The sequence below is a fragment of the Castanea sativa genome, chromosome 4, assembly GCF_040712315.1.
Source record: "Castanea sativa cultivar Marrone di Chiusa Pesio chromosome 4, ASM4071231v1".
Classification (NCBI taxonomy): Eukaryota; Viridiplantae; Streptophyta; class Magnoliopsida; order Fagales; family Fagaceae; genus Castanea; species Castanea sativa.
The window spans coordinates 9,254,386-9,277,308 of NC_134016.1; the positions used below are offsets into that span (position 1 = coordinate 9,254,386).

General features: G+C 32.0%; 1 protein-coding gene across 2 annotated transcripts; it reads right to left on the reverse strand.

Moving 5' to 3' along the window:
• Nucleotides 1-11,058: 11,058 nt before the first annotated feature.
• Nucleotides 11,059-17,454, reverse strand: LOC142631100 (UPF0481 protein At3g47200-like). 2 transcript variants are annotated; one of them, XM_075805180.1, is made up of 2 exons: nt 17,367-17,454; nt 11,059-12,504 (listed from the first exon to the last, which is right to left on the reverse strand). In XM_075805180.1, the coding sequence occupies exon 2, from the start codon at nt 12,486-12,488 to the stop codon at nt 11,151-11,153; it is 1,338 nt and encodes a 445-aa protein (XP_075661295.1). In that variant the 5' UTR covers nt 12,489-12,504; nt 17,367-17,454; the 3' UTR covers nt 11,059-11,150. The 2 variants fall into 2 exon arrangements, 1 of the variants encoding a protein (XP_075661295.1); XR_012843511.1 differs by lacking the exon at nt 11,059-12,504 and adding an exon at nt 15,252-15,629 and having other exon boundaries at nt 17,367-17,432.
• Between the last annotated feature and the right edge of the window lie 5,469 nt (nt 17,455-22,923).

Consider the following 22,923-nt stretch of genomic DNA (forward strand, 5'->3'; position numbering starts at 1 on the left):
ATTATTATTATTATAGCAGCACTTATGCTGAGTGCTCTAAATTGTCTAAGACAAACTATTTTCAAATTAGGTCGATGCCATGGCTAAGTAGCTAGGAAGTACAAGTAAGGAATATAATATATCAAGGAATTCAAGGTATGGATATTTAACCATATAATATTTCAAGGAATTCAAGGTAGGGATATTTAACCATCCAAGGCAGGGATATAATAAGGGAGAAATGAAGCAAAGAATCTATATAATAACGAAAAAATGAATCTTTTTACTATTGTGCTTTTGGTTTTTAAAGTGTTTCTGTGAAGTGTTCGAGTAGCTAAGAGCATTCGCATTAGCTCGTGTAACTGCTTTGTCTATCTTAGCATAAGAACTTACTTTTCTATTTTACATACTCGCTTCTCAAAATGTTGTATATTAGATTATTTATTTTATAGTAAATTTCATTAAAATATCAAGTTTTCTTGATTTTTTTAAATTACATATCTTTCTTCACACATAACAATAATTATCAATTCTCTTTCTTCATCATTGATATATGCAAAGAAAGAGAAAATCTTAAATGCAAAATTAATAATGTTAGTGTAAATTTTTATACAACATTGCTATTAAGATTAAGAATGAGGGATTGATTTGGTAGATCACTTTGAGGGGATCTAGGCCTCCAAGAACAAAGCATAGGAAGAAATGTAGAGAGAGAGAGATACTATTCAATGAATCAATCCGTATCTACTCCTCTTCATCTTATACAACAAATCCCTAACTAACTAACCAACTACTATAACCAACTGCCATTAACTAACTAACTATACTCAAGTATGCAAGGCACACTCACACGCACAGCCTTGCAGCAATATATGCACACCTCATCATCAGTACACGCACCCCCTACATCAGTACATGCATTCCCCTGCACTGGTGTGCACACACACACACACACACACTTGTACTCAATTACACTTATACAAGAGAGATGCCTAACATTACCCCCTCCTATTTAAAACACCTTGCCCACAAGGTGAGGAAAGGACAATTGAAGCTGATGTAGAGACTCCCACGTGGCATCCTCTGATGAACAGTCAGACTATTGAATTAGGACCTCAGTAATCTCTCTAGACCTTAGTGACCTAGACCTGATTTGCAACACCTTGATAGGTTCAACACACACATGACCATTAACATCTACAAGAGGTAGAGTAGGAATAGGATGAACCTTTTGGCCAAGCTTCAACTTCAAACATGATACATGAAAAACAGGATGGATCTTGGCTTCAAGAGGTAAATCCAGCTTGTAAGAGACTGCCCCCACCTTTTGTAGCACTTGGAAAGGACCAAAGAACCTAGGTGATAGCTTCCACTTACCCTTATAAGCCAAAGTTCTCTATCCATAGGGCTGCAAGCTCAAATAGACCCAATCCCCAACCTCAAAGGATTTGTCCTGTCTATGCTTATCAGCTTGGATCTTCATCCTTTCTTGGGCAACAGCTAAATTAGCTCTAAGAGTAAATAGGATAGCTTCCCTTTGGCATAATAGGTCATCCAAAGCAGCCACTCTAGTGGTACCTGGCACATAGGATTGCAATGTAGGAGGTGGAAAACCATATAGGGCTTCAAAAGGGGTTAGCTTCAAGCTGGTATGAAAGTTGGAATTAAACCAAAATTCAGCTAAGGGCAACCATTCAGCCCATCTATGCGGACTATCACTAGTGAAGGCCCTTAAGTATTGCTCCAAACTCCTATTCACAATTTTTGTTTGACCATCACTTTGAGGATGGTAAGCAGTGGACATGGCCAAATTAGTCCCTTGCAGCCTAAAAAGTTCAAACCAAAATAGTGAAGTGAATGTGGCATCCCTGTCACTCACAGTGGATGCTGGCAGACCATGCAATTTGAAGATAGGTATAAAATGGGAATATTTGGTCAGCCTATCAACCACAACCAAAATTATCTCATACCCTTGGGACTTAGGTAGACCCTCAACAAAATCCAAGCTTACATCTGTCCAAGGAGTGGTAGGAATCTCCAAAGGTTGAAGCAAAGCTGCTGGAACAGAAGTTTCAGACTTGATTCTTTGGCACACATCACACTCCCTCACAAAAGCTTTAATATTAGCCTTCATCCTATGCCAAAAAAAAATTCCATTTTAGCCCTCTGATAAGACTTGAGGAACCCTGAGTGACCAGCCATAGGGCTACTGTGAACCAACTGCAATACTTGAGATTTCAAAGGCCATTGAGGACCTAAGAAAAATCTGCCCTTGTGGAAAACAAGATTATTCTACCAAGTGAATCCATTAGGAGCAAAACCAGCTTGAATGGATGGAATGAGTTGCTGCATAAAATGATCTTGAGAATAACTATCTCTAAGAATATGCAACCAGGTAGGATTAGGAACTGAAAGAAGCAACAAGCAACTAGCTTTAGGGAACTCACCAAGCTGACCAGGCATAGGAATGTAATCAGACCTCCTTGAAAAGGCATCTGCCACTTTGTTTTCAATCCCTTTTTGTATTCCACAATAAAAGCATATCCCAGTAACTTAGCCAAACCACTTTTGCTAAGCTAGTGTGGCAATTCTCTACTCCAACAAAAATTTCAAACTCTGATGGTCTGTCCTCACAATGAAAGGTCTGCCCAACAGGTAAGGCCTCCATTTCTTGATTGTAGTGGCCAAAGCAAGCAATTCAGTCTCATAAGCAAAAAAATGAAGATGTTTTACCTTTAAGGCTTGATTGTGATAAGCAATGGGTCTATGGTCTTGCATCAGAACAGCCCCAAGCCCATATCCTAGAGCATCATATTCAATGATGAAAGGCTTTGAGAAATCTTGAAGAGCCAAAACTAGAGGGTGAGCCACAGCAGCCTTGACCTTATTAAAGTCAAGAGGAGCTTTATTTGACCACTGGAACCCATCTTTCTTGAGGAGGTCAGTCAAAGGCTGGGCAATAGCTCTATAACCATGGATAAATTTCCTATAATAGCCTGTAAGACTCAAAAACCCCCTTAAAGCCATAGCATTTTGGGGAATTGGCCACTGTTACATAGCCAAGGTCTTCTTAGGATCAGCTTTCACCCCTTCCCCAGAAATGATATTGCCTAAATACTCCACCTCAGCACACCTAAACACACATTTAGATTGCTTAGCATACAACTAATGAGACTGCAAGACCTCTAGCACAATCTTCAAGTGAGACAAGTGATCAGAATAGTTGGAACTAAAAACCAAGATATCATCAAAGAAGGCCAGCACAAATTTTCTCAAATAAGGTTTAAAAATAGCATTCGTGGGAGCCTGAAATGTTGAAGGAGCATTGGTTAACCCAAATGACATCACAAGGAACCCTCATGAGTCCTAAAGGTTGTTTTAGGTATATTCTCAAGTTTCATACAGATTTGATGATACCCTGATCTCAAATCCAACTTAGAAAAAATAGTAAAACCTGCAAGTTCATCTAGCAACTCATCTACCATAGGAATTGTGAATTTATCCTTAAAAGTGGCCTTGTTGAGTGCTCTATAATCAATGCACATCCTCCAACTACCATCAGTCTTTCTAACAAGTAAAACAGGTGAAAAAAAAAGGACTTTGGCTAGGCTGAATTGAACCAAGTTCTAGTAATTCATTTACAATCTTCTCAATTTCAAATTTTTGGAAATAAGGGTACCTATAGGGTCTTTCACAGACTGGTGGGGTGCCATCTTTTAGCACAATCTGATGCTCATGCCCACGGATTGGAGGTAATCCCGTAGGAGCTTCAAACACCTTGGAAAATTGAACCAAAAGATTTGACAAGGCAGTAAGCAGCAAAGGCTTATCCTTAGAATCAGGATTGGGGACAGCAGCAATGTGGAGGACCAAGCCCTTCTTTTCTCCATTAGAAAACAAGTTGTCTGCCTCTGGCAAGGTTGAAGGTGAAAGATGCAGACCTTGCAAGAACACCTCTTTACCTAAATAGCAAAACCTCATGGTCAAAAGCTTGAAATCCCATACAATAAGACCTAATGTGCACAGCCACTGAGTGCCAAGAACCACTGCACACCCCCCTAAATGCAACACATTGAAATCCACTTCACATGTAAACCCTTGGATAATGACTGTCACTCCATGACAAACCCCTAAAGTCTTGATAATGTTGCCATTAGCCACCTTAACTTCTAAAATTTGGGAAGTATCTAATGGTAAATTTAAAGTATGTAACTCAGCAGCATCCAAAAAGTTGTGTGCTCCCAGAATCAATGAGAGACACAACCTCATGATTCTTGATTCTGCCCTTCACCCTCATGGTCTGAACAGATGGATTACCCACCAAAGCATACAAAGTAATCTTAGCAAATGCACCAACATTGTCAGCTACTTGCACATGCTCTTGAGGTCCCAACACCACCCCATCTTCCTCCAACAATTATTTAAGAAAAACTCAAATAATGAGTGGGAGTGTTGAAATAACCATTTTGTTAAGTTTATAGTAATGTGAAAAGATACATTGTCTTGATTTCGAGTCTTGCATTCCATGCAAAGGGTATTTACTTCATGAATTACAAGGTTAAACTTCATTGTAATTGCGTGAATGTTCATTACGCTATTGTGACGTGACTTAGTTACATCACATTGAATTTTTAAACAATTAAACACATTTGATGTGTAGGGTTAAAATTGTGATTAGATCACAAGGATTTCATGACAATCTACTTGTTTTAAAATTTCTAGTGGGAGAGAGATACAAAGGTTGGATCTCACGGCCTCCATTATCGGTTCATAGTAGTGTGGGGTAAGCACCTCGTCTTAGCGTATATGCCTTGCAATCCTAAAGGAGGGTATTTACTTCATGGTACTACAAGATTAAACTTACCCGTTTAAAGTAGTGTGAACAAGCACTTCGTCTTGGCATATATGCCTCACAATCCCAAAGGAGAGTGTTTTGCTTCATGGTACTACAAGTTTAAACACTATAAAGGGAGATGAAATGTGGCTACACATGATTTTAAGCAATGGTGTACACTAGACTAAGTATAATGTTAACCTCCCTTCGGAGCTATGTCATTATTACTTAGAGGCTAAAGGAAAAACGGCAAATTATTTTTGTTTGGTAAAAGTTACCATGATAGCATTAATAATAAGAATAATTCTCGCCTGATCATAGTGATTGGTATGACCTCACTTCTGAGGAATATTAATTGCGAGATTAGGTTGTCGTTGCATCTAGTATAGTATGTTTTTCGGGTTTTATACTATATGGTTATGAATGCAAAATATAATGTCCCTGTAATTATGTTCATAGTCTCAAAATAAAGTTTTCATAATTTTGTTCTCTAGCTACTATTTTAAATGAATCACATTAACTAAGAAATTATTTTGGACATGGTGCTTAAAGGAGCTGAAGTACATAAATATGTTTCGATTCAGCATTGTCATAATTTCCTATGTATGATGCATTGATGGAAAATAACTTATGATATGATCATAGTCTCCATTGAAATGCTATAATGTTACATTGGCTTCTTTCTCAATTGTGCTACAGCATGAGATGCAAAAGTTAGTACTAGACTTAGACTTAATATTAAGTCTAAATGAAATATTTTAGTATGAAATATCGTGCTACTAGACGATATTCAATATAAGTCATATTGAGTGCCAAGAAAAGTTTAAGGAGTTCCAATTCTATATCATTTTATGAAAATATTTTATTTTTAAAAAGAATTGGAATTCTTGGATGTAGAGATTAAATGTTAATCTCATTTGGATATGATCCACAAGATCTTGTTAGAATCATTTGGTCAATTCAGATTGTTTTGAAAATAAATAATTTTTTTTTATATATTTGATGGGTGAGTTTTACGCAACGGAAGACATCCTAAAAGCTAAGACTAGGATCAATATGATTTAATTCAAATTCTTAGCCTAGACCGAAAGGTAAGGGTGGTAAGAAAAGGAATTAAAATACCAAACAGTTGGGCAAGTTAGTTGCCGTAGTAGTTGCCATAGTAGTTGCCAAAAGAAAATTAGACTCAAAAGTATGACCAAAAGAAAGTGTTTCTGGTTTGGTAATGCTAAGCTTTGTTCATGATTATTTTCTAGATGGAGATTTACATGTTTTACTTTTTAAAGAGAAAGTTTCCATCCTTTGATATTGTATGTTTTGGCACTTTTCTAGATCTTATTAATCTAAACGGTATTCAAGATTGGTGAAAGATGGGCTTTTAGAACCATTATTTTGTTAAATTCCCAATTTATGAACTTTATTTAGAGGATAATATGATCTAGGGCTCCTTTATTGTAAAAGGAATATAGTTTCAATGACTTCTTTTAAGTGAGTACATACATGAAGGAGGAATAAGACTCTTTTAAGAAACAGTAAAGTACATGATTAGTATTTCCGTTTGCTTATTTCTTTTGAAGATATACTCTAATAATTACCATATATTTTCTAAAGTTGATTTCAAAAGTTTGTTCCTATGACATCTGTCTGGATTCGGTGAAAACCTAGTATATGATACTTTCACTTTTGGAGATGTCCAGTACTTGTGCTAGAAAGAAAGTCTAACAGATTGAAATTAAAAGGTAGAAAAATGTGTGTTTATGATGGGTATTCAAAAGGAATTGCAGAAGATTGTTTTGGTAGTCATAAAGAAGACAAAATGTTTGTAAAGTACAAATACAAAGTTCTTGATGATGACTATGTGTATAATCTTAAAGCTAAACGTAGATTGTTCTAGAAGACAAATGTCAGAATTTGTTGTAAGACAACTATAAAATACATTTAGAAATGAAATGGTTGTATTAGATACACTACAAGACATTATTCTAGATATATAGCTGATACACCGATACAACATCGTAATGGGAGGATTATCAATTATTAAATAAATTCATACTTTTGGGATAAACTTTTGAAGTTATTCCACAAGGATATGAATTTGATCCTCAGTCCTACACAGAGGCAATAGATGATATGAATATGGATTACTGAATCAAGGTTATGTAAATAGAATTAGATTTTATTTAAAGTCTAGAACTTGTAGAGGCGCCTAGTCGCATTAAGCCTATTGTTCTTAAATAGGTCTACAAGAAAATTGAGATTGATAGATTTGAAGGTGTAAACCTTCAAAATCAAGACTAGTGGCGAAAAGATTTATTCAGAAAGAAATTGTTCGACTATGAAAATATTTTTTTCACCAATAGTCAAGTTTGACTCTATCTAGATTCTCTTATCCATTATATTTCATTTGGATGAAATATGACAATGGATATCAAGAAAGCTTATTTTGGTAGAAATTTTGAGGAAGACATCTATATGATGTAATTAGACTTGTACATAGCAAAAGGAAACAGTAGTGTTGAGTATGCAAGTTGCTTAAATTCCATTTATGGACTAAAGCAAGTAAATCATAAAATATCATCTTTGATCAAGAAATAAAATTGTTTGATTTTGATCAAGTATTAAAAGGCCTTATGTGTGTAAAGCTATATAAAATAATAAATTTCTTAATGTATGTTGATGACATTCTAATCATTTAGGATGATGTAGAGTTATCGTCATCAATAGAGTTTTTGTTGTCTAATCCAGATTGATGTAAAGTACTTGGGAAAGACTAGTTATCTTAAGAATTTAACTTTGTTAAAATTCAGTAATTAGGATATAGGGTCTATCTCAAACTGCTTACATAGATTAGATTCTAGCCAAGTATAGCATGTAATACTTCAAGAAATGATTCTTTCCTTTTAAGTTTGAAGTTCCTTTATAAAGGACTATGGTCCTAAGACATATAAAAGGAAGAGCATATTAAGACGGTCCCTTATATCAAATTGAAAGGAAGTCTTATGCTATGATAAATACTAGGCTAAATATCTATTTTGCGGTGGGCATGGTAAGCAAATATCAATTGAATCAAAGATCAATTAATTTAGTGGGAGTAAAGCATATACTCATATATCTTAGGAAAATGAGGGATTACATGCTTGTCCATAAGAGTGAGGTTTTGATAGTTACTTGATGTACAAATACTGACTTGTAGTTTGATTGTGATTCATGAAGTTGGACTTCAAGATATGTGTACATCCTAGGTGGTGAAGATATATATTAAATGTAAGTATTATCTCATTAGAGAGATATGAGTACTTAAGTAGTAGTAGAAAAGATAATTTATGCTATAAATCTGGCTGAAACTTGTTTTCAAACCTTGCCTTAGAGTGACTGGCGAAATTTTATGGAAGCCGTAGATTTTGACTGACGAAATTTTATATTGGAAGCTGTAGATTGTGTGCATTCATTTCATTTTATCCAGGGCATTTTGGACATTAGATGTAGATTGTCACATTTATTGGAAGCTGTAGATGGTATGTAGATTGTGAGATTGGAAGAAGATTTGACTGACGAAATTTTATGGAACTAGTAGATTTTGACTGACGAAATTTTATATTGGAAGTAGTAGATTGTGTGCATTCATTTCATTTTATCTAGGGCATTTTGGACATTAAATGTAGATTGTGACATTGGAAGCTCCAAGTTATGTAACACTTCATTTTATCCAGGGCATTTTGAACATTTGCGACATTGAGAACGAACATTGTGCATTCATTTTGATGAAATTTTATATTGGAAGCTGTAGATTGTGTGCATTCATTTCATTTTATCCAGGGCATTTTGGACATTAGATGTAGATTGTGACATTTATTGGAAGCTGTAGATGGTATGTAGATTGTGACATTGGAAGAAGATTTGACTGACGAAATTTTATGGAAGCTGTAGATTTTGACTGACAAAATTTTATATTGGAAGCTGTAGATTGTGTGCATTCATTTCATTTTATCCAGGTCCAGGGCATTTTGGACATTAGATGTAGATTGCAAGGCATTTTGGACATTAGATGTAGATTGTGACATTTATTGGAAGCTGTAGATGGTATGTAGATTGTGACATTGGAAGAAGATTTGACTGACGGAATTTTATGGAAGCAGTAGATTTTGACTGACGAAATTTTATATTGGAAGCTATAGATTGTGTGCATTCGTTTCATTTTATCCAGGGCATTTTGGACATTAGATGTAGATTGTGACATTGGAAGCTCCAAGTTATGTAACACTTCATTTTATCCAGGGCATTTTGGACATTTGCGACATTGAGAACGAACATTGTGCATTCATTCTGACGAAATTTTATATTGGAAGCTGTAGATTGTGTGCATTCATTTCATTAAAGTCGCTAAGAGCATTTGCATTAACTCGTGTAATTTGTTTTGGTCTATTTTAGCATATGAATTTACTTTTCTATTTTACATACTCACATTTCAAAATAATACACATCAGATTATTTATTTTACAGTACATTTCATTAAAATATCAAATTTTCTTATTTTTTTAAAGAGCAAGGCTTAGGTACAGTACTTAGGTGTTGTTACTTAGGTTTTCTTCATAAGATTTTGTTATATGGATTTTTTCTCATGAGATGGAAGTATATTTTTTAGTTAAGTAGCCACATGACTGAATTTTAATGAGGGAATCTAAGGAACAACATCTAAGTATTGTACCTAAGTTTTGCCTTTTTTTAAATTATTTATCTTTTCCCACATACAATAATAATCATCAATTTTCTTTCTTCATTATTGAGATACATAAAGAAAGAGAAAATCTTAAATGCAAAGTTAATAATGACAGTGTAAATTTATATGGTTACTGTAGTAATTATGTATCTTATACAATATTGCATTTCTTGATATGAATGAATTTTGAATTTAATTTACTAAGTGCTCTAAAGTATCTAAGACAAACTATTCAAATTTGTACCCGTAGCCCATAGGGTAGTACCCCAGTTAAAGTAGCTAGGAAGTACAAGTAAGGAATTTAATATACCAAAGAATCCAAGGTCGGGATATAATTAGGGAGAAATGAAGCAAATAAAGAGAGAAAATCTTATATAGAGAAATGCAATAGAGAGGGTGAATAATAAGTTATTAAAAAAATAAAAAGGTCGTAGCACGTGCCACACATATGCAACAGTGCAAGGTTTTATTGTTTGGTGCTTTTTTGTATTTTGTGTCAATGGCCGAATAACAAATTGACACACGTAATTATTAGTGGGATACGTGTGATTTTGCTTTTTTTTTCTTTTCTTTTTCTAGCAAAAACCTGATACTTCTTTAATCATTTTTATTAAGTTCGCTCGATTAATATAATTTCTTATCTGTCAAATAAGAGATTTGATATTTGAGTTATGTCTACAGACTTTATACTAAAAATTAATTGATATCTTAAATTGATGAAATAAGAGCAATTATTCTGAAGCAGACACATTAAAATTATATCATATTTATCAAAACAAATTTACTTAATCTAAGACTGAACAATATTATAAGAAGGTATTAAATAGAAAAACAGAGTTAAAGATCCATTAAATCTGATGAATATTTCTTTTGTTAATTTTAGGCCTTGCCTTTTTATTTTTCAGTTTGGTAGGTTGAAATCTGAAGGGAACTCGTTTGATACTTGAAATCTGATGAAAATTCCTTTTTTTTTTTTTTTTTTTTTCTTTTTTTTTTTCTTTTTTACAGACCAACAGTTCTAAGAGCCTATAGTCAGCCCAAAGCACACGGTTCGATACCCATGAAAATTAAATACCACTTCTTACTAATTCAGGCCCATTAAATTAACTACAAATTGTATCAATACATACAAAACCCAAAATTTAGCCCAATAGCCCATTCACAAAATAAAGCCTTCAAATTATCAAAGCCTTATGGTATGGTCAACACAATTCCCAGGATTGAATTAGCTCAGATTTGGGTCATGGAACTAATTGGGCTAACACAAGTTTTTTTTGTCTATTTTATGAGCAGCCCAAAAGGGAAGACATGGGCCCAGCCCGTGAGGCCTAGCTCAAAGCTACAGACACGATCTTGGTCATGATAACCTGTATACAAGTAAAGTAATATTATATCAAACTTACGATATTTTTCAACACGTCAAACGAAGTATTTATTGATGGTTGACTTTCAAACTTATAGGCATACAGTAATCATTCATAATAACAAAGAAAGAAAATACATAATTTGTGTATTTTACAGAGGCAAGATCAATTCTATTGACCATAGTAAAAAAACAGGAAAATTTTTTTTATGGATATAATATCGAATAGGGGGCTATCATTCAAATTATACAGCCTTTCAACTTGAACCTTTTACTTGCATGATAGAACATACTGTTTGTATCAAAGTGAGCACCGTAATTACACCAAGAGTAACGATTGTAGAAGTGGCTTGCGAAGGAGTGCTAAAATATTCACTTTTTAATAGTGCCATCCGTCTGCGCCAAGGTCGTTGGTCATAGAAATTTTTCAATTCTTCACCGACATCAACGTAATCACGTCTCATATTTATCAATAAGATTCCTTTGTTAAGATTCTTAATCATAAGTTCTGCTGCATAGCTGTTGTCGAGGTGATTAAACAAGATATTTTTATCACAAAGCAAATCCACATCTTTTCTAGTCTTGATAAGTAAGGCCATAAAGATAAAGTAATCAGTAAAGTATCCTTCTTCTATATAGCGAGTTTGCTCTAATGCAATAATGTTTCGATAAACAACTTCCACCCGATCGTTTAATACCAATCTTGGGATCTCCAACACTCCTTTTTCAACTTTGATGTCAAAACACGATTCACTTGCAATAACCTTGAACTTTACTCCTACCTCATGGAGCTGTGTTGCAGTGTACAAACGGTTAATCATTCTATAGCCTCTTTCTCGTTGCTTCTTTGGTGGAGGTATCAGAAAGGTTCTAAGAAGATCGGTGAAGTGTTCTATTTTCACATTGGGATGGGCGTTTATGAACTGAATGTTGAATTGACGAAAGTATATAAAAGAAAGCTTAACTAAACTAAGGTCGTTTGAGGGAGAGGGATATGCAAGGTTGTATAGTTCCTGAATAACAAAGAATGGAAGCTGATTTTCAAGTAATACCAAGTCCAGCATCACAGCAAAAGCCCTTGGTTCCTCAATCAAAGGATTATTTTCCGACATATGTCTGAAGAAAAGCTCAATAATGTAGCTGGCATCCACCAATACCATTTTCACAAACGTATTACTATCCAGGTCAATAGTCTCTGCATAACACCCGCGAATTCTTTCTTCCAATTTCTTTATTATGTCTACTAAATACTCCAACTCTATCTTACTCCGTTCCCTGAAACCCTTAAAGAATCTCTCTTTATGCTCTTCCATGGCTTTCAATCTCTCGTTTTTGTGGTGGAGGGGGCCAATTGAAATAACTTGAGGAGTGTAGGCTTCTTCATTCAATTTTCGAAGGTAGTGCGGAACCTTGTAGATACATTGAGCCCATGATGGAATCTCCGGCCTTTCGAACATTTTAATAATTTCAATTACCAACTCATCATTTTTTTTTTCATTTCCACCTGGAATGTCTGCTTCCTTTTGAATATTTTGATCTTCACTATTTATTGAAGCAGTTGCGAGTTGAATTTGCATACTCGCTGATTCTTCCATCTCTAAAGTTGTTTTCCTTAAATTTCCGTATGACAAACACAAAACTCACTAGCATTAGAAATGTTAGGTGATACTTGTAAAAAAAATATTTAAAAAATGTGGATAAGCTAGCTAGGTGATTACTGTAATCATGAATCATGATGCATGGACAAGCTATCATCTTCTACCACCATCTTCCTAGAAATCCGATGGTAAAACTCTAGTAGTCACTTTGAATGAGTGAGTTCATTTTGGTTTTGGAAATAACAATAATTAATAGGATAAAAAACTAAAGCACTTAAAATCATTTAATATTATATATAAAAAAAAATAACCATTTGTTAAAACAATTTGGTAAAATCTCAAAAATTACCAATAGGAAAACTAAAAAAATTTAAGTCTAATTTACTAATTTGACTCAAAACAAACATCCTAACCCTTTAAAAAAAATTTAAACAAAATAATTTTGCCCTTACCTAATTGCGCACTTATCAAAGAAAACACCAAGTTTCCTCTTCATAAATGATTGTACGTAAAAACTTCATTTTAGTCCATACATTTTAGAGTCTTAGTCAATCGATTCCTACATTTGGTAACAGTCAATTTGGTCTATGATATTTTTCATTTACAATCAATTTAGTCTCTACTATTAACTCATTAACAAAAAAAGTCTATGTGACAAACGGTGTGCACTGTTAGCATACTTGAAGCCTACGTGGCTACTAGAATAATAGAAAAAAAAAATTGTATTGGCATTTAAAAATGACAAGTCGGCATCTAAAATTAAGTAATTTATCAATTTCAAAAAAAAAAAAATTGAAAACCAAAAAAACACGAATCCAGACGAAGATTTCGAAAGTTTCTTACACGTTCTGAGAAACCAAACCATGAATACTAACAATCAAATAAACAAAAAGAGAAAATCAACGTCCAACAAACTCCGTCGCCCCTAGCGCATCATGAATCGTTGAACATACTGAAATATAATCAAATTCAAAATCATTTAAGTAATCTATGATACGGGGTGAAGAAATAAATTGTAGATTAATGGATCTTGATTATGTGCTTCTGGTGAACAAATTTATATGCTACATCATCGAATCAAATCATGATAATCAATTGCCTCATCTTCATTATATTAGGAAAAAAAAATTAGGTTTTAATTTATTAATTTTTATTTGTAAACCTCAATAACCATTCAAATATTAGCCACATTCTTGCTCGCATATATATATGAGCAGACCATAAACTGGAGTCTACAAGTTTAAGAGTAAGATTTTTATTTTGGTCATTAACAAGATGAACCTTAACCATTTATTATTATAAAATTTTTACTTTCAAATTAGTTTAACTAAAACTTAATTTGGATTTTTTTTTCTCTAAACACTTGTTTCCTATCTCTCTTTTATCTCTCTAATTTTTTCAAGGTTTCTTCTTTATTAATTTCATCCATCTCTACATAAAAATCCTCAAGTTTATGGCTAAGCGAATGGACATTGAGTGTGTATTTGGGAGCAGCTTATCTAGCTTTTTACTAAAAGTGTGTTAAAGTATACTTGTACTTTAAAAAAAGTGAGAAAATCTCTACATAAGAAATTGAAAAATATTTGGAAAAAAATAAGGTTTTTAAAAAACTATACATAAAAGTTAAAAACTAAAAACTAATGCTTAACACACTTTGAAATTCAAAAGCAAATTCTCAAGATAAAGGTACCTTGAAAAAAGTGAGAAAAAGTGGAAAAAAAAAATGAGAAAAAAAATTTGGAAAAAAGTGAGGTTTTAAAAAGTTATATACAAAAGTTAAAACTAAAAACTAACACTAAACACATTCTGAAATTCAAAAACAAATGCTCAAGATAAAGGCAGATCTTATTTTACTTATTATTAAAAAAATATACTTTTATCTGTCTAAATTATGCATACAATTTAATCTATAAATTTCCTCAACACATTCATTAATTTAAATATATATTTAATTATTATAATAAATACTACTATTTTACACTTGATTTCCTTTTTACTCAATTTATATTTTGCACATATATATATATATATATGCATGAATATTTTTCTATTTGTTCTATGTCAACAAAATTCTTTTGAACTCTTGATTTATTTGTGTAAAGATTAAATAATCGTAAATTAAATAAAATTTTGTAAGTGTATGAGAATATAAGTGAAAGTTATAATTTTGGAGAGAAATCTTGTCTATCTAACTCGCATCTCTTTCCCTCTTCTCCTTTCTCCATCCAAACAAGCTTCTAGATAAAACTATCTCTTTATAACTATTGTTAAATGTTTTTGTGTATAAAAATGAACTACAATCTAGTTTGTATATAATTTTAAATGCATAGACAATGTTATTTCAATAAGATAATAATGAGAAAATCCACAAATGATATAATTTGGTTACAAACTTGGTTACAAAATTTGATAATACAATTTCACTTAATATTTTTTTTATTAGACTTGAATTTGATAAATCCACCGTTAGATTACTTTTTCTACTTATATACTCCATGCTTGCAAATTTTTTAAAAATAAATCAAGAACAATTAGTTCTATTATTAATCAAATGTTGAAATTTCAAGTTTTTATAATTTAAAATTATATGTGAAAATTAAGTTTATGAATCAGATAATAAATAATTTTTTTTTTTTTGAGAAATAAATAATATGTATTAAGAAAATAAAAAATATGTAATTTAACTTTTTATTAAAAATAATATATATTCTAATGACTACTGTGAGGATAAAAGAACTAAGGAAAAATATTGAGTAATAAGCCATGCCCAAAGATACCGAGAAACCCAAAGATGGTCAAACAATAAGAAGGGCTGGGTTAATAGGCCGAAGACAAGAGCCGACAACCACAAATTGAAAGAAATCATTATATTGCATTTATGACTGAAAAGAATAGCTCAGGCGAGTAATGCTAGGGATGTTACCCCCGTTTTTACAGCTTTTATGTGTTCACTGTTAGCTGGATTCTAGCCTTTTCAAATAAATTAGGTAGACTTGTGTGAAAGTGTGAAAATTCGTTGCACATAAATATTGTGTGAATTTGACTGTGGGTTAGGTGCGTCCACGCATTACGTATTTACATTCACCTTTGCACATGTAGAAAGCACAACGGCCAGCTGTCTTTGGAAAAAGTCTTGTACTGCATTTATGATTGAAAAGGATAGCTCGGTCATTAGGGGCTTTGCATGTTGATAAGGTTAAAGTACCATTTTGGATTCACTTTCTTCTTACAATTGGTTCCTCAGAATTTCTCAGCAATCATAAGGATACCACTTCTTACCAAAATCAGGCCCACTAATTCTCACAAATTGTATAAATTAAAGTAAAACCCAAATTTCAGCCCAATATTCACAAAACAAAGCCCTCAAATTATCAATGGATTGATTGAACTAGTTCAGATTTGGATCCTGGAACTAATTGGGCCGACACTCAAGTAAAAAGGGACCACTAGTATTTTGCTCTATTTTATGAGCAGCCCATAAGGAAAGAAAATAAGAATAAAAAAAAACATGAGCCCAACCCGTGAGGCCTGGCTCAAAGCTACACACAGCCCCACGTGTCAGGCTCTGTTAACACCAAAAAGGCAAAGAAAGGAGTTCAAGAATTGCTTGCTGGAATTCCCATATTAGAGTGGAAAGTCGGCCAAAGTTTGTAACTGATACAAATATCAAGTTCAAATCCAAGGCCTTCCTCCACAAATGTGAACCAAGCTCACAAAAAAGGGAAAGCAATCAGCAAATGAAAAAGGTAAGAGCAGTGGTTTTGAGGGCATAAAGGAATTATTTTACATCAATTTGGATCCATGAAAAGTCTACAAAGAGGGCTTTGAACACTTGAGAGACCAACGATTAGAAGACGACGATTAGTAGTAGTCAATGGTTAAGGCGAGTGATGGCTGGCATGCTGTACGAAATCTAGTGAAGGCCAGAAAAAAGTGGCTTTGATGCCATGTAAAAAAATGAATAAAAATAAAAGATGAAGAGAAAGAGAAGGAGTGAGCAAAAACAAGGAAAGTTACACGGCTATCCTATTTAGGGGAGATCAAAGTTCAACAAATCTAAATTGTTAATTGAGAGTGCGAGACAAAGATGTGGAGGAAGATCTACCCTCACTAGACTCGGAGAGAAAAAGATTGAAAATTAGGTTAAACAAGTTTCTTGAGTAATGGATTAGGCTTTCTTTTTTGATAATCTTTTCCTTCTTCTCGATGAAATGGTGCTACTCCTCACGCTAATGCTCTCCTCTCATTGAATATCTAGCATGGTATCTCTTTTTGGACACAATGAAGAAAAGACATTGAGAAAGTAAGTTTAGGCTTGAGAAGAAATTGGACATAAGTAGAGAGATCTCATACGAGAGAACATACCGTACTGCTATAAGGCGTATTTTTAGAGATTTTCTTTATTTAGGCTTCTACCTCAACAAAATTTACATTTAATATAAAAGTATTAGTTCATTGGATTAATCAATGGCATAAATGCATATATTAAGTATTTATAGTTATGCATTAATTATTTATATTAGATGAATTTATATGATAAATTTTATATAAAATACTTTTCATTTGAGATTACTGATAGGATAAATACATTTACTTTGTTATGCTAATTATTTTAAGTGGTGCATTAATTTTTTTTTAGAGGTGGTGCATTAATTATTTAAATATAAATAAATTTAATTTGTGTCATTTTTCTGGATAAAACCACATCTTTATTACTATTGTTAAACGTTTTGTGCATAAACACAAAGTACAATCTAGTTTGTATATAATTTTAAATGTCATAGACAAAGTTATTTCAGTAAGATAATAATGAGAAAATAAATATATAGATTGGTAGACAAAGGAACTTAAGTAGGAAATGTTACGAAAGCCTACCCCAGTTATTAACGTGCAGCAGCTGAAACAACGGCGCTTTAAAAAGTTCAATACTTTAACTATCAACAGCTAATGTGATCTATTTTTCTGAGTTCTCACTTCTCATAGTAAACAAATGAAACCCAGGAGGGTATATATAGAAAAGACAACAACTATATCTCATAAATATTACGTCACTACTTTTCAGTGGCATTACGTCATATAGTTACCAATCCGGGAAAATGACTTGTTTGGACTTTGGATTCCACGGTTTTTATTTGATTTTTTTTATTATTATTAAGTACTGGTTTTTCAACTTATGCTTTTAATTTTGTTTTTTAAAATTGGAATCACAACTAAAATTTATTTTTGGGAGTCAATGGAAATAACACAAAGAAGAATCAGCATCTAAGAAGGATTTGCTAATCTAAAATCTCTATCTAGATTGGGAAAAACAACTGCAACATATGGCCATACCTTTTTTAGTTTAGTTTTGATTGACTCTCTGTAGGCATCTCTCTGATTTTCCGAAAGTGAAGACATTGATTAGTGCTTCCAGATGCTTTTTCTTATGATTTTTCCGAAAGTGAAGACATTGATTTTCCGAAACTGCAACAAATCTCTATTTTTTAGTAATTTTAGTGTCATACAAAAAATCATAACTTTTACCACTGGCAGACTGTGACCAATTACATTTTACTTTCATATAATGTGGCAGTATAGGTGACAGTCATGTGGTATAAAAATAAATTTTTTTTTTTGAATATTAACCATATCAGTACTTTTCTTTCATAACTTAACAGCATAACTATTTTGGACAATATATCAAAAGCTTATACGAAACATTATGAACCAAAGGTTATACGAAACCTTTTTCATTTTTCTCGTGTTAAAAATATTTAGTATTCTTAAAAAAAAAAAAAGATCAAATCAAGCCTGAACAGTTAACTCTGCCCAGGAGACTAGGAGAGAATAGATATCGAGATATTTTTCTTCGGTTGGTATTGAAAGCTTTTTCTTTTTTGGAAGTATTAAATTTAAGGCACGAAAGTGAAACAGAAGCTGCCTCAGAAAAAATATAGTATTGCATTAATGACCGAAAATAATAACTCAGTCATTAGAATTAGGGGCCTTTGCATGTAGAAAGTTACAACAGTTAGTTGTCTTTGAAAAAATCTTGCAGTGCATCCATGATTGAAAAGGATAGCTCAGTTATTTGGGGCCTTTGCATTATAGATAATATTATTGGCCCAGTTTTATTGGAACCTGCCAATGAGAGAATCGAATTATGGATATAGAAATTTTCTTTTTGTCATGTTTTAGTAGTAACTAATTTTTATTTAATTTTAGTCTCTTATTAATGTTTCCATGTCACTCAAAGTTTAGTTTTAAGAACTAAGCTGTGGGGTTCGAAAATACCTTGCTTTAGAGAACTTTACGAGAATTGTGCAAGTGAACACAATGTGAATGAAAAATTCTAAAGTTTCTGAAAGACTAAATTGAACGTTTATGCCTAAATTGCCTCTATTGCCATTGATTTGAAGTAAATTAAAGTCATTCAAAGTGATTGATCTCTAAACATACTAGATGCAACTTCCAAGTGCTTTGATTCGAAGCAAATATAATTGAACTAAATTGATTAAAAGAGCATCATCTCAAAGTAAGTCAGATTAAAGTGAATAATCTCTAAGTAAATTACAGCAATGACAACATATTAAACCTTTTTTTTTTTTTTTTTTAATTTCAACGTATGACATTTGCTTCTGATGATAGCGTTTCTAGTGATAAAGAGCTATCATCAGACTAAGACACCAGTCAGTTTTTTGTATAGGTAGTGATTGAACCACAAATATCTTATTCAACAGTCAGAGACTTTACCAATTGAGCTAATTAGAACTCACTAACATTGGCGGCTCCACATAGAGTCCAGGGTGGTCATCCCTGGCCTGGAAAAAAATAATTATTATGTATAAAACTTAAAACTTTATGATTTTTTATCCTTAAAAAAACTTTGTGACCACCCTAAATTTTTTTAGGCCCAACATATTTAAACGTTGGACAAAATTTGGTAACAAATTTGATTGTAGACTAAGGCTATAACTCCATTCAATATTTTTTTTATTGGATATGAATTTAGATAAATCCACCATTTAATTACATTTTCTTCTTCTATCCTTCATGCTTGCAAAATTTCAAAAAAATCAAAGATTAATAGTTATGTCATCAATCAAATGTTTAAATTTTGATTTTTCGTAGTCTAAAATTATACATAAAAAAAAAGGTTTATGAATCAAATAATAAATAACATCCGATTGACATGAAATTTTATATGTGTTTTAAAAACATAGAGAATGAGCAATTTAATAGTTAGATTTTTAAAATATATACCAATACTAATTTTCTTAATGAGAGTTGTAGTCTTAAGCTACAACTAAGTTTGTATCCAAATTTTGTCCTTAAACTTTGATCTCTTTAATAATATATTAGGTCCTTACAAAAAAAATCCAAGAAAAATTTTAGTTAATAATGAGACAATCAAATAACGATTTCAAAATAAGACAATTCGTATAAGGAAATTGTAAGACTTTATATGTTAGTGTGTATTTTTTTTTTCGTCTTCAATATATGAAATTATCTTTTTATTAGATTTTGGATAATTTAAATTTCTTAATAACCACCCTCAAAAATATTCTTGGAGCCGCCACTACCCACCAACAAATTAAACCCTAACTCATCATTCTATCATTAAATTGATTCAAAGCAAGTAGGAAATCAAATCAAACAAACATCTAAATACTGAATTAAACTTGAAAAATACTAAATTAAATAAGATCATGATTACAACGGAAACAACTTACAAGCATATAGTCATCTATAAATTCTAAGAACTACTAGATCTCCTAAAATTCTAAGTATAAATGATCTCAAAAGTTGTTTGGTGTTTTCATATATCAAGTTTGATGAAGTATTTAGCCTTCCACAAATCATATGTACACATGTTCTTATTTAGTCAAGTATTTATCAAGTTTGTTGCAAGATTTGGTTGTTTATTGAAGTTTGATCTTAATATTTGAATTGGTTGGACTGGAGCTATAAAATATATATATATATATATATATATATATATATATATATATTAAAAGGATAATAAAGGGTTCCATGATTTGCATATGCTTCCAAGTTCACATAAAGCATTGTAACATAGATGGTAGCTCTGTATGGCCTCTTCCAAATCCATGCGTTATTCCTTTTGCCTTATTCTAGAGAGGAAAGCCTCACCAACTGGCTAATTGACAAAAAAAAAAAAAACGAAGGGCAAGAAAATGTCTTGAGCATATAGAATGATGATAACGCTCATTCACCTAAGCAAGAACATCTCACCTAAACACTTTTATGGGTGTATATATATAGATTTTCAATTAGTTTATCTCTAACATCCACGGTTGTCTAACTCAAAATCTTATAATGTAAACTTCAAGAGGGTAACAATTTTACAGAGAACTGTTCTTTCTTTGCTTCTTCTTTTTCTTCTTATTTTTTAATTAAAAAAAGAAAAAGAAAAAAAGGAGAACAACTAGGGATGTTTTGGAGTATCTTTTAATAGGTTTTTGAAATGCTGAAGAAATCGAAGTGCATATGTTTCTTTTAAAAAACAATTGTCTTCTTGAATGCCATGCAATTATTTTCAGACACCATTTGGCATTTGCCCATGAGTTTAAACATTTTCGAAAACCAAAATAGTCAAATAAAATCCAAATTGAAACACATGTATGCACAAATATGTTAAAATTCAAAATCTGCAAGAATGTTGAGGATACAATGGCTTTGGTCAATTTTGGAACAGCATCCTTCGAATTAGTCCATGAGAAACCATAGGATCATATCTTCATAATCTCACAGGAATGGAAAGCGCCTTGAGATGAATTTTTTATATTCTTTTTTCTTCTGGTCTTATTTGGTTTAGACTTCAATTAAGGAATCTAATTGGATTTTCTCTTTATTTTGATTTTAAATATATATATATATATATATATATATATATATATGATTGAAGTCGAAGAACAATCATAATCCAAATTGATTTTTAATTGTTTAATTTTGTACCATATGTCAAATTTAATTTGCTTAACTTTGTTGTCAAATAACCCCTTCATGATGCTCGCACAAAAGCCAAAATGACTATGTCACTTACCTAAGTAAGATCACCTAATAATCACAATTGTTGAATGTTTTCGTGCGCACGCATGGGTTACAATCTAGTATATATAAAAGTAGAACTTGAGAAAAAAAAAACTCAACAAAGAATCTAAACTAGATTCTAAGTACATTCCAATTTTATCCCAAGTGTTATTCTAATTGTTCTATTATTTGATGCCAAATATCTCTAGATATAAAATGGACTCTAATTTCATACTAAGTGTCCTTTCCAATATAATTCTAATTATGTGTTAATTATATTAACATGAAAATTCATGTATCTAAACTTAGAGAGTATAAGAAGACTCAACTCGAATTAATTACACGTCTATATAATACTATAAATATATACAAACACATTCTATTACTAAAGTCGAAGTACAATAAAAATCCAAATTAGTTTCTAATTGTATTCTAATTTCAAGCAAAATCTCCATTTTAATTTTCTTAATTTTAATATTAAGTGACTCATTCATAATATTTAGTGCGAAATCTAAAGTAACCCGTACACCCACTTTTTTTTTTTTTTTTTTGGGAAGTTTAGAGGGAGAGTAATGTAAAAACTAAGGGGAAATGAGAGGAGAGAGGAGGGAAATTTTTATTCAATCCCCTTGTTTGGATTTTTTAAAAATTATATAGGGAAATTAAGGAAAAGATATATCCCTCCCATTTTTTTGGATGCTTAAAAATTAAATAAGGAAAATACATGGGAGGGAAATGGTCATATAAATTGTCATAAAGATACAATTAACAATTTAGAGTTATATAATATATTGACATGTACTTGCAATTTTTAAAGGAATTAAATATAAAATGACTGCATAAGATTATAATTGAGAATTAAATTGTTTAATATAACTAAAACCCCTCTCTTATACTCCCTCTAAATTTGTCTAAGTGTCCAATTGGGAATAATTTATCTAAAATACAGTAAATAAAATATAAAAGTTAAATAAAATGAATATGTGACTTATAAGTACATCCCAAACAAGCACTAAGTAGGGAAGTTAAAAAAGAGGGGTTAGGACTTAGGATACCCCGCCAAATCCCCCCTCCTCCCACCTTATAAAACATCAAAGCAAGGTTCATTAAATTTATAATCCTCTCTCCTTCCAAACAAAGCTTCTAGATAAAACCACATTTTTTTTTTTTTGATAAAACCACATCTTTATCACTATTGTTAAACTTTTTTTGCATAAACATGAATTACAATCTAGTTTGTATATAATTTTAAATGTTGTAGACAGTGTTATTTCAGTAAGATAATAACTAGAAAACTGATTGGTGTATTGAGATAAGCAATGTATTCAAGAAGAGAGACCTTTTTAAAATGTACTATATTCCTTCCAAACAGCTGGCTGTTGCACCTTCAGTTATTTCA